Source organism: Pteropus alecto, unplaced genomic scaffold, assembly GCF_000325575.1.
Source record: "Pteropus alecto unplaced genomic scaffold, ASM32557v1 scaffold50, whole genome shotgun sequence".
In the NCBI taxonomy this organism is placed as follows: Eukaryota; Metazoa; Chordata; class Mammalia; order Chiroptera; family Pteropodidae; genus Pteropus; species Pteropus alecto.
In genome coordinates, this window is record NW_006431918.1 from 7,855,594 (window position 1) to 7,872,969 (window position 17,376).

The following is a 17,376-nucleotide window of genomic DNA, read 5'->3' on the forward strand; positions in this document are numbered from 1 at the left end:
TTTTTCCTTTATAGTTCTTGCTCATATTTGACCATTTCTTCTTAAAAAGTAAGAGAGTAGTCTACAGCCATGCCACCCTGAACAGGCCCAATCTTGTCTGATCTCGGAAGCTAAGCAGCGTCTGGCCTGGTTAGTACTTGGATAGGAGACCACCTAATAATACCATGTGCTGTAGGCATAAAAAATAAAGAAAAAAAGAAAAAAGAGTAATGATCAAGTTAAAGGTAACTTTTTCGAAGCTAAAAATGAAACCATTCTGTTTTCCATGATGGTTCTGTATTGGTGATTAATGCACCCCATTGTCTTGTCACATTCTTTTCTTGATGTATCCTTTGTATAATCAGTTGTCATTTTGTGAGTTGGCTTAATAATAGACCTTGAGTCATCATAGCTTAAAAGCAAAGTATTAGAATGGTAGTTCTCATCGTAGCTTTGGTATTTATTTTTAAGCATATTATGATTTTGGATGTCCTTCTTAACTTCTTTACATATATTTCTCCATCTACAGGGCAGGAACTGAAATGATAAGCTTGACAACATAGTTTTTTAAATTGTGTATTTTCTGTCATTGTTATTTTCTTTACCTGAGATAAAAATGATGTAATAATCATGAAAGTGATAAAATACTAGCATAGTTACATAAAGGAGCTTTCTAGTGCTTTTTAATGTCCAAATCACTATAGTTTTGAGCACCCAGTGAATGAGACCACATCATTATTGTGATGCAGTTTAGCATAACTCTGACTTTCCAATCTTGGCTCTATCATTTACTAGCTATGTGAGCTAAGACACCATTGTGTGTTGCATACCATTGAGTTAGCTCTGACTCCTGGTGACTTTGTGAATGAGTGATGTCCACAGTGTCCTGCTCTCAACAGTCTTGCCTTGCTCCTGTAGGTTCATGTCTATGGCATCTTTCGTGCAGTCAATCCATCTCATTTCATCTGCCTCTTTTCCTGCTGCCTTCAATTTTTCCCAGCATTATTGCCTTTTCCAAAGGTTCCTGCCTTCTCGTGATGTGCCTGAAGTGGGACATCTTCAGTTTTGTCTTTTTTGCCCTCAGCGATGTTTCAGGCTTAATTTGCTCTAGGACCCACTTGTCCATCTTTCTGATGGTTCAGAGTTTCTGTAGAGCTCTCCTTTAACACCACGTTTCAATGAATCACTTTTTTCCTATCACCCATTTTCACTGTCCAACTTTTACATCCGTACATAGGAATTGGAACTATGAGCATGTGAATGATCTTAGCCTTGGTCCGTAAGAACACATCTTGGTGATCTTTCTTCATTCTTCCACTGCTGCCCTTTTGAGTCTCATCTTTCTCTTGATTTCTTGGCTGCAAGCTTCATTTGACTTGATGACTGAACCTGGATAAGCAGCATCTGTAACAATTTAAATGTCTTCATTGTCTATGTTAAGTTAGGTGTTTCTTCTGTAGTTGTGATTTTTGTCTTCTTGGTGATCAAATGCACTTTCTTCTTTGCTTTCATCACAGATCATTTCAAACCATTGCTACTTTCTTCCAGGAAGATGGTGTCATCTGCATATCTTAAGTCATTGATATTTCTTTCACCAATTTTTACTCTTTTTTCCTCTGAGTCTAGCCCAGTTTTTTGTATGTTATGTCCTATGTACAGATTAAACAAATAGGGAGATAAAATGCACACTTGTCTGATACCTTTGCCTGTAGGAAACCATTTAGTCTCTCCATATTCTGTCCTGACAGTGACTACCCACTATATAGGTTTACTCATCAGGACAATCAAGGGCAGAAGCACAACCATTTTTTTCAGAGCAACCCAAGGTTTTCATTGTCCATGCAGTCAAAAGCTTTACTGTAGTCTATAAATCACAGCCTAACCTTCTGAAAGTCTTTGGAGCACCCAGTATCCAGCATATATTTACAACTAGAATCCAGCTTGAACATCCATGTTACTTGCACGGGAAACTAGAGCAATGGCCCTATAGTTACTGCACTCCCTGGCATCTCCTTTCTTGAAAATTGGGATGTATATTGAATGCATGTAGGTCATTGTTTTGTTGCCATATTTGTTGTTCTATTCTTGTTAGAATTTTGACAGATTCAGTCTCTGTGGTTTGAAATAATTCTATTGGTATCCCATGTACTTCTGGTGATTTATTTTTTCCCAATAGTTTCAGGGCATTACAGGAACCATTCTGTCTCTCCATATTCTGTACTGACAGTGGCTTCCTAGCCACAATATGGGTTGCAGATCAGGACAGTCTAGTGCTGAGGCACATCCATATCTTTCAGAGCAACCATCAGCTTTTCATGACCTACACAGTCAAAGGCTTTACTATGGTCTATAAAACATATATTAACTTCTGAAATTTTTTGAAGCATTCCAGTATCTAACAAATGTTTGCAATTAGGTTTCAAGTGCCTCCTTCCTTCCTCTCTCCCTCCCTCTCTCCCTCTTCCTTTTTTGAATCCAACTGGAATATATCTTGTTCCATGTAAGATAGGAACATTTGTTGTATCACCTTGAGCATCACTTTACTTGCCATTGTCTTCCATTGTCTTATTTTAAAATAGGATAATAATGGAGCCTACCTGCAGTAATTTTGTGAAGAGTAAATGGAATTTGATAAATGTAAAGTGCCTGTTACTGTGACCTAGTATTAAGTGTTTTGTATACAGCTAGCTATTTCTATAAAATGGAGAGGATTCATTTTTCTATTCTAGGTAATTTCTGGTAATATCCACAGAATGCTTATATGTCTCACAGTTCATCTGGGACTATAAGCTCTGGCACAGGGCCTTATTCAAGACTACTGCTGTGTCAGAGCTCAGGAGGCTACCTTTTACTATCATGCAAGTGGCATTTTCAGCAGTGGTAGGAGGGCATCACAGCACGGTAAAGGAAAATAAAACTCAATACTGGGCGTTGCATCTCCTAGAATTCATTGGTCATGGTTCTGCATAGGAGATTTTTGCTTGACTCTTTCTTGACCCCTTTCTCTCTACCCTTGGTCCCTTTGCCATGTCACAGGGGCTAGTTCAGCTCTCCCGACATAGAGAGTTTCTTTGATCACTTTCATTCTTGGTTATAGTCCAGGCCCACCTGCCTTCAGTCTTAGATAAGAATATTGGTTCTTCCTCAGTTGAAGGTTTTCCTTTTTTTCTCCCTCAGGTTGATTGATGATGGGATCATCAAATTCCTTAGGGGTAATTCCCACTCCAGTTTACCATATATGTTCTGGTATATGTTCTACACCTGAACAGTGTAATCATAATACTTCTCAGTGTATTTCCAAGGTCTGGTGTATTGAGTCAGGAATGCACAATTTTTAGAGATTCTTCCAGATGTTTTAAGTTGTTTCACTTTCTATTCTAGCTTCTTGATAATGGCCAGATTAAAAGCTGGGCTCCCAGCATTTTCTGTTCTTAGTCTTTTGTGGGTAACTTTTGAACAGACCATATGTATACCTATATAGGGAACATGTATACACACATATAAAAGAATAATAATTTTTAAAGTTATTTGTGAAATGGAAGGAGCTATCATTGTGGGGGCAAAGGAAGACTGCTTTTAAATGTGCTACTGTTTCTGCCTTCGTTTGAAAATTTTAAGTAATGCTTCTCTAAGCTTCAAAGAACACAGTTGTATTACTGGACACTGCATTAAAGGTGGGAGGCTAGAAAAAAACAAAGGAACTATAATATAGGTAAAATTGAACTCATATAAGCTTTGAATTCATGATATGTCAGGTTATTGTAACAGTTGACCAAATCAGGTGCTAGTGTAAAAAACTGCCTTTTCTTAATTTTAAAATAGATCGATAAGAAACCAAGCTAATTTAAAATCTTTATAGTGTATTTCATATAACATTTATTACTTAGAATTTGATCATATGAAATTAGAATATTATTTCTGTTATATATGATTTATTAGTATAAGGTAAAGCTCTGACTATAAGATCGAGTATTTTATCATAGAATGCAAGATGATATTATTTGAGTAAATAAAAATAGTTTTCTCCTATTTACCTATTACGCTAGTGCTACTTAAATGTGGTCAATTGGCCAAGCTGCTTATTACTAGTCCTCAAAGAGATAACTACAGAAATTGAATACGTATTTAGAAACTTTTATAGCTTGAATGTCTGGAAAATGTAACATTATTTTAAAAAGCATCAGTTTTCAATTTATTGCAAAAAAATGAGACCAAAAACTGGTTTGCATTACAGATGGTTTGAAAAGCAGCACCTACAATCCAGTTGATGCTCAGGTGTGTTATTTTGAATTAGTTCATGTTAGCAATGCATTTGAATAACAAAGATGTAAATAGCAATATGACAATAATCAGGTAAGCAATATAAATATAGTTAACTAAATGCTAAATGATTTATGTACATTTTTAGGAATAATTTTTTAATGCAGGAAATAGATAAAAATATTAGGTACCCAAGGAAAATATAACTAAGCATATATCAGAGTATTTAAAAAGAGAGGGCTCTAGTAATTACATGTCTTCTGTTATTCTTATCATTGCTTTTGAAAAGGATATTTGAGATGTTTTCTTAGCTTTTTGCTTTTTTATTGTGTGTATACATACACACGTGTATATTTTTCAATTAATTTTAAATGCACCCTTGTTCTTGGTGAACAGTTACTTAGTCTAATTCCTCTCTGAAATTCTCCCTGATTCTGAATAGTCCTTTATTGTTCTTCCTCGAAACACTATATATAGCTCTCAGCATTTATCGCATATTGTAATTATTTTCATTTATTCCCCTGTCTCTCAACTATCCTGAATGGTGGAAAAAAGGGACTGTTTGCTGTGTAGTTCATTAACTTCATGACTAATCCTACAGTAAATGTTGGGTGTTACTACTATATGCCTGGTAATGTTCTAATTATTTTATGACTGTTCTTATTTGATACTTCCAAAAAGCATATCACATCATATCCTTTTTTTATATAAGGAAACTGAGGCACAGGGGTATTAAATAACTCGTCCAAACATTAATGTGTTAGAGCTAAGATTTAAACTCAAGTTGTTTGGTTCTAGAGTCTGTGCTCTTAACCACAGCATTAATTATGGTTTTCATAAGAATGAAATGATCATTTTTTTGTCTTTCTAATTTTCATGCTTGTTCTTGAACTATTTTTATTTGAAATTTAAGCATAAGACTTACCTATTTGTAGTAGTATATATATTTAATCATAATAGCCTATACAAGTAAGAGAACCTAGTTATGTATGCTTTAAAATTCTATTGGTTAAGTAGATTTGTTGAGTTAAAAGATAATATAGGATTTGCTTGATTATCCAGCTCTTGTGCAGAATAACAAAAGCTTAAAATTAAAAGCTTGTAGATTTCTCTTTTATTCTCTATCTCCATGGACGTGTTTGTATATAATCATATAATATGTGAAGATATGTTACTATCATGTGATTTTAAAAAAATATAATTATTTAGGTTTAATCCTATCCATTGTTTATATTTCTTGTTAATTTTATTGATCACAGATACTAATCATATTTTGCTTTAATTTACCAAAGTGATGTATCATATATGCAGGTATTGTTGAAAAAAATCAGCTCCTAGTATTTACCTAAGAATTTTGTGATATTGATTAATAAGTAACTCTAATGAAATAATAAAAACCTAATATGTGTGGATTGATACATAAGTGCAAATTGTAGCCCTCTTCTTAAGTGTTGTCTGCTTTTACAAATATTATGTAAAAGCATTTTAAAACAAGGTTTTTATGATCAAAAGTCTAAAGTAAAAAATTGAAACCTATATTAATCTTTAAAACCTATATTAATCATTTAAAAATGTTGTTTGAAAACTGCAGTTTGTAGAGATAAGAGCCCAACACTATATGTCCAGTCCATTAAAACAATAAGAAATGGAAGAGATACTTTGATAAGTGTTTCTGACTGTTTTAACCTTGAATGCTATTATGGGGAGGGGAGTTGATGCTATATCTGTTTCATTGGCTTAGGCTTTTTCATGCTGAGAGAAATCAATACTTTGAGTCGTTGGATGACAGAGGAATCACTTCAGAATTAAAGGTGGCTGTCACACATTGTCATTGGTTGACTTTCGTTTGCTGTTGAGGTTTTTAAGCTTTCATTTTTCTAAGTCTGTTTTTCAATAGTCTTTGTAAGATTTCTGTGGGTAGCATTTTTTTCCTGATTCCACTTTAAATCTGAGTTAAAGGGATCATGTGTAGAGACCTCCAAAAGTGAAATATTGAAAAAATCTTTAATTTGTTGTCCCTTAGGTGATTTCACTTTTAAATAGTTTCCAGTATGGACGAGTAATTTATAGTATAAATGATTTTGAGACAAGTTGGGATGTAAGATAGTACACTTAAAAGTGGTTATCATAAAAATATAATACTCTGTTTGTAGCCATGAAAAAGAAAGAAGGTAGAAGTATGTGTCCTGACATCTAATGATGTACAGTTTGATTCCATTTACTGTACAGAGGAACTGCATCTTACTGTTAACAGTGACTCCTCCTGTAGCTAACTACTAGCCAGATAGAGAGAAGGTGAAAGAGAGAACTTTCTCTTTATTTTATATAAATAATTACTTTCTGCTTTGTTTTTAAAAGCAAATATGTTTCTTTAAAAAAATAGTTTAAAACACAAAGCTTGTAAAACCAATATACTTCAGTTGCTTTAATTACAGTAAATGTTACAAAATTACGAGAAAAGCATAAAATGTTTTTAAGGTTTTAGCTTTAAAATTTTAAGTGTAATTTATTTTTATTTCACAGTAATATTCAAACAATGAAAATTTGCTTAATTTGTTTTTCATAAAGCGTACTGAAACTTAATTCTGGATACAATGTGCAGTTATTATTAATTTACCTTCCTTTGTTGATACTTAAAGAATGTGGCTGTGAGACACCCTCTAAGTATGTCTATCCAATCAAAACCCCTTTTTGCTCCATTAAGCTGAGTACTGTTCTGACTTTATAGAATGACTTGCTCCTTTTTAATATTTAAGTTAGTTTCTTTTCGCAGTTTAATTACTTTACCAGATTTCGAACTTTACATAAATGGAATCATGAAGTATGTGTTTTGACCGGGTATTTTTAATTCAACATATGTTTGTAAAATTCATTCAGTTTCTTACATTTTCCTATTATTTGTAAGGCTGCATAGTATTTCATTACATGAATAGATCATTAGTTTTTCATAATCTCTTCTGTTGATTGGCAGTTAGGTGTTTTACAGTTTATAATACTTCTTTGACTATTTTACTTGGGTGTACATGCATTTGCATTTCTGTAGGGTGGACTTGCTTGATGTAAAGTATTAATGTTTTCGATTTTAATAGCTGTTGCTACACTCTTCATCAAAAGTGCATACAACTTCCAACATCAGTGTATGGCTGTTCCATTAATCCACATTCTCATCTACAGTTGATCAGTGATTTTTATTTTAGCATTTAGGTAGTCGTGTATTGGTAACTCATGGTGTTTTTATTTTGGATTTTATTTACATATGAAGCTATACATTTCTTGTTATATGTTACCCTTTTTTTAAAAAAAAACTTTTGTGAAGTACGTATTTGTCTCTTACGCAGTTTTTTATTGGTTATCTGTCTTTTCCTATTGACTTGTAAAGGGTATTTTCCTGTTTGGTAAATAAGCTTATTTTCCCATACGAGTATTTTAACTATATTCTTTCCTGTGGTGCCCTGCCTATTTAGTTTTTAAAAACTTAAATAAACTTTATTGAGGTATAGTTCATATATAATAAGATAAACTCATTTAAAGTATATAGTTTGATGAGTTTTGACAGGTGTATACACCTTTGTAATTGTTATAATCAACATATAGAACATATAGAAAATTTTTATTGTCTCAGAGAATTCCCTTAGGATTCATTATGGTCAGTTCCTCTACACATACATACATCCAACCCCAGACAACTGCTCATCTGGCTTCTGTTATTATAGATGGTTTTGTGTGATATACAATTTCAGGTAAATGAAATTATATAGTACTTACTCTGATGTCTGGATTCTTTTGGTTAACAAAAGTTTTGCTCTTCATCCACTCATCGTGTGTTTCATTCGAATCTTTTTATTATTGAGTAGTCGTACTTTGTTTATACATTCATCCGGTGGTGGATATTGAATCATTTGTAGTGTTTGGCTTTTGTGACTAAAAGCACTGTGGGCATTTTCATATAATTTAGTATAAGTATAATTTAGTATATTGTAATTTTGAGGAAATATCTAGATGTGGAATTGCTAGGTGCTGTCATAAGTACATTTTTAAGCTTACAAGAAACTGCCAAAGGAGTTGTAGGTTTTATACTCTAACCAGGGAGGTCCATGTGACAGTTCCGTTTGCTGCGCATCGTCGCCAGTCTTACGTACTGTCAGTCTTTTTAATTACAGCTCTTCTGGTGAATAGTGAATATGATAATAGCTTAGTGTGGTTTTTATTTGTTTTCCTGCTAAGTGTTTTCTCATGCGCTTATTAGTCATTAGTTAATCCTTTGTGAAGTGTCTATTCAAATCCTTTGCTCATTATTTTAAGTTTGTCTTATTGAATTATAAGGAAATCATTTATCAGTTATATATATGGTGCATGTACATATATTTTTAATTTGTGGTTTACCTTTTTATTTTCTAAATGGTACCTTTTAAAGAGCAGATTTTATAAATTTTGATTGTAAAATTTATCAATTTTTATGGTTATGATTTTTTCTGTTATGGTTCCTTTTATGATTCCAGTATGCTAATTCTCTGCCTACCCCAAGATAATCACATTTTCTGCTGTTTCCTTCTATAGTGTTATAGCTTTAACTTTTATATTTAGGTCTTTGATTTATTTTGAATTAAACATTTTGTATATGGTTTGAGGCAAAAGACAGGTTTGCTTCTTTTTTTGTTCCTGTGGGTAGCCAGATGTTTCAGCACCAGGTTTTGAAAAGATAATTTTTCTTCATTCAATAAACCTAGAAATGGTCATGATTTCTAATTTCATAGTATGATTCAAAAGAGTGTAAAATCCTACAATTTTGTTTTTTTGTAAAATTGTTTTGATCTTACTCTCAGTTTTTGTTTATATACATTTTATAATGAACTTGTCAATATCTATAAAAAGCCTGTTAACATTTTAATTATGATTGTGTTAAATCACCTGTTGATTATTGCCAGTATATAGAAATACAAATTAATTTTTAGTAATTTCTCATATTCAAGAAAGTTGTCAAACTTACTTTTAAGTTCTAGTAGTTTTTTCCTAGAATTCTTGGCATTATTACATACATGAGCATATCTAAAAAATGAAGACTCTGTTACTCCTTCCTTTTCAAACTGTCTTTTTATTTCTTATTTTTGACTCATTGAGCTTGTTAGGACCTCTGTCTACAGTATTTAATGGAATTCATAAGAGAGGACATACTCGTTTTATCTTTAATTTTACTTGAATGATTTTCATAGATCCCTTTCCTAAGACTTAAGAAGTCTCTTTTTATTCCTAATTTGTAGAGTGGTTCCCCCCCGCCTTATCATGAAAGGGTTTTGAATGTTGTAAAAACAATCTTTAAAAAATCTATTGAGATGATATGTTTTTCTCTTTTTTTCTGTTATATGGTGAATTATACTGATTGATATTCAAATATTAAATTAACCTTGAATTGCATAGATAAACTCCACTCCATCGTGATATATAATCCATTTTTTATATAACTAAATGCTATTATTTTAAGGATTTTTGTGTTCATTTACACAAATTATATTGGTTTTTAGTTTTCCATTTCTGTAGTATAAAATTAGTAGCAATCTATTCCTTAGCCTCTATTATCCAAATGAGTAATATCTGTATTATTTCTTCCTTAAATAATAGTTTCTAATATAATATTTAAAGCTATTAATTTTCCTTTAATTGCTGCTTTAGCCAATCCCCACAATTTTTTCTAATTTTCCTTGTGATTTCATTTTTATCCATAAGTTATTTGGATATGAATTATTCCAGTTATTGTGGAACTTTTCAGTTACCAGTTTTTCCTGGCTATGTATTCCGCTAAAGAATCAAAAGGGCCTCTAGAGTTCTATATATTTTTCCGTGTAACTTCATCTTCTCTAGTAGTATGTCCTTTAAATAGACATCTTTAATCTTGTTTCACATGCAAAAGGTATAGAAGAAATATATCTCTTGGCTCTTGAAAATGTTTGAGCATATTTGAGAGTAGCATATAATCTGAGTGTATCTGGCATATAGAATGCATATGCAGGCATGTTGAAAGATAATCTACCATATTACTGAATTATATAGAAGGCCACAAGTTCTAGCTTGTTAAATTTGTCTTAATTGTTCAACATTTTAGATAATATACTTTTTTTGTGGGTAGGATATAAAAATATATCTGAGCTATGTACCAAAAGAAATTCTTCTGTAAATGATTCTGGGACTATTCATGAGAGGACAATTAGAAGATTAATTTAAGAGCTGAGTTGTGAACTAATAAAGATCTGTGTTAGGGCAGTGATAAGGGTGATTTAGAGATTTTGCTAAAATGGAATGATGGGATATGAAGTGAGGGAAATTGAGAAGCATAGATGACAGAAATAGAAGATTGCCCTTTCACATGTAATAATATGTTTGGGATAAAGATAGTAGGTTAAGTTTTAGTTTTGTACAATGTTTGTTTGTTTGTTTTACTTGCATGCCTTTATTATTTTTGGTTTAGAAATAAGATCACTAAAATGAAAAACTTACAGGAAAAAAAAGTTCAAGTCCCAATAAAGAGTCCAAGAAAATCTAATTCAGGTTGTCTTGCTGTTGTCTTTACAGATGGGTGATAACTATCCTCATCTGTTCCAGCTAATAACAGTCAGCAACTGACAGCAAATGGGGGATGCTTCTTATCACAAAACAAGAAGTCTGGAGACAGCCCTGGGGCTTCTGCAACACCTTCCTGGTGTCACTATATCTCAGACTCTGTCCACTGGCTCTACTGTCCTTGGCATGTAACTTTGTCTTCCTCCTCACAAAGCAGCTTCTCCCTGTCTGGGCATTGTACCGCATTCTCTCTTGATACCAGGAGGCATCCTTGTGGATCGCTTTCTGTTGGACAAGCAGTCACTGTCCCCTTCTTTGTGTGGGATAGCCTGGCAAAACAATGCCTAGATGTCCCTCTGCCCCCTTTTTTTGAGGATTTCCTTTTTAATTCTCTTAGGATCCTTGAGAATTCTTTCTGTGTCTCTCAAATCAGTTTTATACATTTTTAACGTTAGATGTTTATTGGATGATTAGGGATTATCCTACAGACAGATATGTGGGCTCAGAGTTTAGGAAAACATCTAGGTTAGATATGAAAACCTTGAAAGTTAGATTTAAATTGATAATAGTAGTTGATGTGAGAATGGATGATTTTGCCAAGATAAAGTGGATGAAGGCTTGAGAAAATGCCAGCATTTCATAGTGGAGAATAATAAAGGGAAATGTCTGACCACTAAGAAGGGTGATTAGAGAGATGCCAGGTGGATACTAGAAGAATCTGCCTAATTTTAAGTTCGCTCCTCTTTGAGCTTTCATGAAAAACAGAAATAGTAAAGTTGGGTAGAGAATATTGCCTTTATTTCTTCATTTACATTTAAAGAGCCAGAGTAGTCACTTGAATTATAATTGGCCAGTCTAAATTGTTTCTCTCTTCAGTTATTTCTTTTATCTTTTCCTTGCAAGTATGTGAATTTTTTTTAAGAAGTCGGTTTATTTATCTTATTTTTAATTTATTAATGCTATGGTAATAAATCTTAGATTTCTTTGGTAATAATCAAATACATTTGAATTAATTCTCAAGATATTTATTTCCTTTCATTTTAGATTCAGATATTTTTGTGATAATCGCTGTGATGTCATATTACCTAGTTTATATGCTGCTTAAAATAGGAAAACAGAAGAGTTAATGTAAACTTGAATGAACGTATTAGGCCTAACCCTGGATTTTATTGATAGTACATTTTGTAGGTTTTCTTGAGATACCTCCATTCAACCTTTAAACACAGACATATACACATACACAAGTATATCACCCACCAATAAGCAACATATATTTTATCCGGAAGCAAATATTCCTGATCTGTACTAGATTTTGAATGATATGGCATACATTGACTATATTATTGGTTTTTAACAAGAATGTGTTCAAATTACATTTTAAGGATATTTTTAAAAATAGATACAAGTTCATTATAACTTTAGAAACATTCTTATTTGGTTTCCTTTTATCATGTTTTAAGGTCAGATGTGACTCTAATGTTCCACAATGAGACAGAGATTGATAATCGGGAAAGAATAGCCCTTTAATGTGATTTATATCTATAGATTTTATGTCAGATATGAAAAGTTGCTGTTTAAATTGTAAAGGAGGATCCATTAAAGAACACTTTAAGCCATTTTACTATTTAACTTACTTTGGACTTCTTTTTAGAATTTTGCTTTTTCAAGCAAACTCTAACACCTTACCAAATGTTTACAAAATTATTCCAATGTTAAGTTAAATTATTCCAATGTTAATAAAAGATAGAAAAAATAGGCTGTTAAATAAAACATTTTAAATTATTTCAGCACTGCTTTATATGAAGATATATGGTATTTCGGGAGAGTATAGAAGCCAGTGATTTTCTAATTTCCATCAACAATTTTAATTTTTTATCAGGCGAGGTTAGACAAGGGCAGATTATAGATTCAGTAGGAGATGTGGAAGGTATAGAAATTCTGCATATGTCTTCTATTTTAGCCTATTGGTTTCAGTATATAGTTGGGTTAGATATGAAGTAATGTATAAAGTGCTGCCTAGTTCTTGAATGAATCTCTGAAAATATCACATAGCAGTTCTCATTTTTGTTCCATGAAATAATTCACTGGTTATCTTCACTTAAACTACTGTCTCTCTAAGTATTTCTTAATTGTATTTTATTTACTCAAGTCATATTTTTGATGAACTATCATGTGGTTGGTTTGACTCAGTCTTTTTTTTTTTTTTTAAATATAGCATATGGCAGTTGCTTCTAATGTCTTATAAATGAATCTAGTTCCTAACATTTTATTTTCTCCACATCAGTGTTTAGAATAAAGTAATTGTTTTCATTTATCAGTGTATAAAAACTAACCTCTTAGTGTTTGCCCAAAATCTTCTAATTGTCCAATTTTTAGAGCAATTATAATACTTTCATTTTGCATATGACGACAGACATAAAGAGGTAAAATGAGTTGGTTGCCCAAAACTAACAAAGAGAAATTACTAAGGATGATACTTAAATCAGATTTTTGTTTTGCTTACCAATCTTACGTTTATTTATATACAGATGTAATACATATTCATATATTTAGTAGTGTGAATCTTAGTGGTTTTTTTCAATCCTCATTATGTGTTCCAGAATATCCTCTTACTTTTTTCACTTGTATTTTGTACTGCTTCTCCCCTCTGTGAGACCAACCCTTATTTTCCTGCCTCACCTTTGCTTGAAGGCTATCTTTATTCCCATCTAAGGATGACTTCTCTTCTCAAAATCTTCCTTTTTTTTTTTTTGTCTTCATCGAATTTTATGAATTCCTCTTAATTACTTTCTGTAAAACTTTCTATTAAAAATTGTTTTTAGCTTCCGTGATTTAATGTCAATGATGTCAGTGATATACTTTTATTATCACTTCCTTCCTCCCATTCTAGAGGGAATGAGGATTCTCCAGGGCAAAGGCTATGAAGATAATTCAGCCTTTGATCTCTATAGTCAGGCATTTTGCACAGACTAAGAGATATTTGAGTCCTTATGCATGTACATTAACACCGTAACAGTTTGGTTGCTTTTGGTGTTAGAAACATAAAACCTAATTCATACTGGCATATAATGAACAGTAGCTTATAGGTTCTCATAAAAGTCTTAAAAAGAAAATAATTATCACGGGAAGTCTAAAGGTAAGCTGGTCTTAATCCAGAAAATCATGATTCCATTTTGAATAAGACTTATATTTTTATAATCTCATGGCTCTGATCCCTTTGGGTTTTACCTTAATTCTCAGACTAACTTCCCTCATAGTACACGAGGAGCTTTCAACAATCTTGGAATTACGAACTTTCTCTTTTACACCCTGAGAGGGAGGAACTATCCAACTGAAATCCTGGCCTTTTCTCTTAATGCACTAATTAGATCAAGTGTCCTCCCCACTTGATGTGGATGTAATTTTATTCAGTGTGAATGTACTCTCACTGGTTAGGAAAATTAGGCCCCTCTCGTTGCTGGGGCAATGCTGGGGGTAGTGTGTGGCAACAATCTATCTAAACTGGTATATAGGCAATCACACTATATCACATACACAAACTATTACTATTTTTTCCAACATCAAATTTTTGTTACTTATTACAGGTCGTGTATACATGTGGTGTATACATGTGTATGTGTACATCAGCTTGTATTTGGATGTTAAGAGGGTGGAGCCCAATAAGACCCTATGAGTGGAATTAAGAATCAAGTTTACATTAGTTTCTAGGGGATTCCAATGCTGCTGGTCCATTTTGGATAGCTAGGACTTAAAAGCCTCAAAATGTTTTTGTCATCTTCTGAATGTGTTGAGAACTAGCTCTGTTTATTATTGCAAGCCCCTATAGTTTCTTCTTCTGGACCTCTACATTGGCCTTACTCCTTATCTCTCTCCTTAACTTCTCGTATTCAACTACAATCTGTTCTCTAACTGGCATTTGTAGTGATCATTTTAATATAGAAATCAATTGCATTACTCCACTGCTCAAAACCTGTTGATATCACAGTGCATTAGAATAAACTAAACTCCTTAGCACAGCTACACAGTACTGAATGATGCAGCTGCCTATCTCTCCAAACTCATTTCTTACCATTCTTCCTCTTCCTCACTTTTCCTGGAATGCCTTGCAATCACCTTTCATGCTACTTTTAAGATAGGTCCTTGTGTCTTCTCCTGAATAGCGTCTTCTGATTATTGATATTCTGAATGAATCTTATGGATGAAATCAGAGAAATAAATTGTTGAGGAATTGTGTACTGATGATTACTAAATCACAATTCAGTTAGTGAGGAGTATAAAAGTAACTTTAAATTTTTGGTTGGTTTAATTGATATTAGAGATGATGATGCATTTTAAAGTTTTTTTCCATATTTTTATAGTAGTGATAGATTTTTTTTTTTCTTTTCAAGTCACTGTGTGCCCAGTATTCTGCAGACAAGCGAGAAGATGAGAAGGTGTGTGATCATTTGATAAGAGCAGCTAAATATCGAGACCATGTGACAGCAACTCAACTAATCCAGAAAATTATCAACATTCTCACAGACAAGCATGGAGCCTGGGGAAATTCTTCAGTAAGGTAAAGGAATTCCTTTAGGATTTGACCATCAATTTTCTATAGAAGGCCTAGGTTTATATAAATGGCATTGCATATGAGAAAGACCAGGTGAAGAAAGAGTAATATAGTTTTATATTTTATCATCTATGAATTTGAAATAAATGGAAGGAGGAAATCAGTATGGGTACAATTATGGATCTGTGTAGATATTTCAGTTCCCTCTACTTTAAAATATTTGTTCATGTATTTATTCATTTTGAAGTTAAAGGAAGTAGTTAATATAAACTATTTTATTAGCTACATTTATACAAATACAATATTTTAAGAAACTATTTTCTATCTTACACTTCTGAATTTTTAACACACATTTGAAAACAATATGTCTTCTTGAATTGCATTTCCACGAAATACAATTCTTGCTAATTCCAAGACTATAATGATAAAAATTGTTAAACATCATCTTTAAAATTTTATTCACTATAATTTCTTTAAGATTACCAAACTGAACATGCTGTTTTTCATTCTTATCTCAGTGAACAAAATAATTAAACTACCTTCTCAGACTAAGAACTTAACACAAATTGCAAAGTCTATGCTACTAATCTTAGAAATATGTTTGACTCATTTAAGTAATGTTAATGAAAAAGTTCTATATTTTTCCATTAGAGATATATTTTAATTTCTCATTTCTTCATAACTTTTGCTAGAAGACAAAAGATGAGAATAGTAAATTGCTTTTATATTATATGTAGGTGTAATTGGTTTCTACTTGTATTTTAAGCAACTTATATGTCTAGCTGACATCTAAATCTAGTTTTAGAAATTTTCTAGTGAATAGAAAATAATTTTAGAATTGAACTTTACACTATTTGAGTCAAAAGCTACTTGTTACAGGTTTTTATTTTTTAATTGAATTTATGAGGATGATGTTGGTTAATAACATTATATAAATTTCAGGTATATTCCATTGTGTGCTCACTACCCAAAGTCTAGTCTCCTTCTGTTACCATATATTTGACCTCCTTTATTCTCTTCATCCTCCTCCCACCCACCTGCTCTCTTGTAACCCCATACTGTTGTCTGTGTCTTTGAGTTTCTTTCTTTGTTTGTTTGTAGCTTTTTGTTTTATATCCCACATGTGAGTGAAATTATATGGTTCTGTCCTTTTATGTCTGACTTATTTCACTTAGCATGGTATTCTTCAAGATCCATCCATGTTGTTGCAAATGGCAACATTTCATTATTTTTTATGGTCTAGTAGTATTCCATTGTGTATATGTACTATATCTTTATCTAGTCATCGGGTTGAAGGGTATTTAGGTTGTTTCTATGTCTTGGTGATTGTGAATAATGCTGCAGTTAGTACAGGGGATGTTTTTGTTTTGAGTACAAATACAAAATGTATTTTTACTCAAAAAATATAGAGCATATATATCTCATGATGCTATTGTAAAGAATATGTAAAGAAAATGAATTACATTTCTGGGCATATTATTTTTGGAGTTCAGAGGAATGAATACAGGTCAAAGACTTGAGGGCAAAATGAATAAAAGCAAGAACTGTGTTTGTTTTAATCTTATTTCAGTTGATCTCAGCTAACAGAGTTGTCATAGTAATGACATGAATTACTGGGCCATGGCCATCTGATACCTTATCTTGCAACATCTAAAAGCCTTTGGGTGTGTGTTTGGGGCTGGGAGTCCTATTGAGAATTTTAGAATTTCAAAATTTCAGAATACTTTGACGTTGTTTTGACATTAGGTAATCAATAAATTATGATATTACTTTGACATACAATGCCAGGTACATGTTTGTGTTTGTTGAATTTTTTTAAGTATCTTTTAACCTAAAGGAAGTTTTGCTGAATTTTTTTGTCGAATGTGTTTGTTGAATTTTTTTTAAGTATCTTTTAACCTAAAGGAAGTTTTATAATTGAAACTTTAAAACCTTTAGGTAACTTACGGTAAGTGTTTCACTTATGCCACGTGTGTCATTTTTATGAGATCTAAATTCTTTTTAGTGATAGCTGTACCTTTGTATGGCACAGTATA

General features: G+C 32.3%; 1 protein-coding gene across 1 annotated transcript in view; it reads left to right on the forward strand.

Annotated features, from left to right (window-relative positions):
• LRBA (LPS responsive beige-like anchor protein) overlaps positions 1-17,376 on the forward strand; it is a 558,252-nt gene that overhangs the window by 226,829 nt on the left and 314,047 nt on the right. The window contains exon 39 of the mRNA XM_006906268.3: positions 15,180-15,346. Coding sequence (XP_006906330.1) covers positions 15,180-15,346 — 167 coding nt within the window. The remainder of the gene's footprint in view (positions 1-15,179; positions 15,347-17,376) is intronic.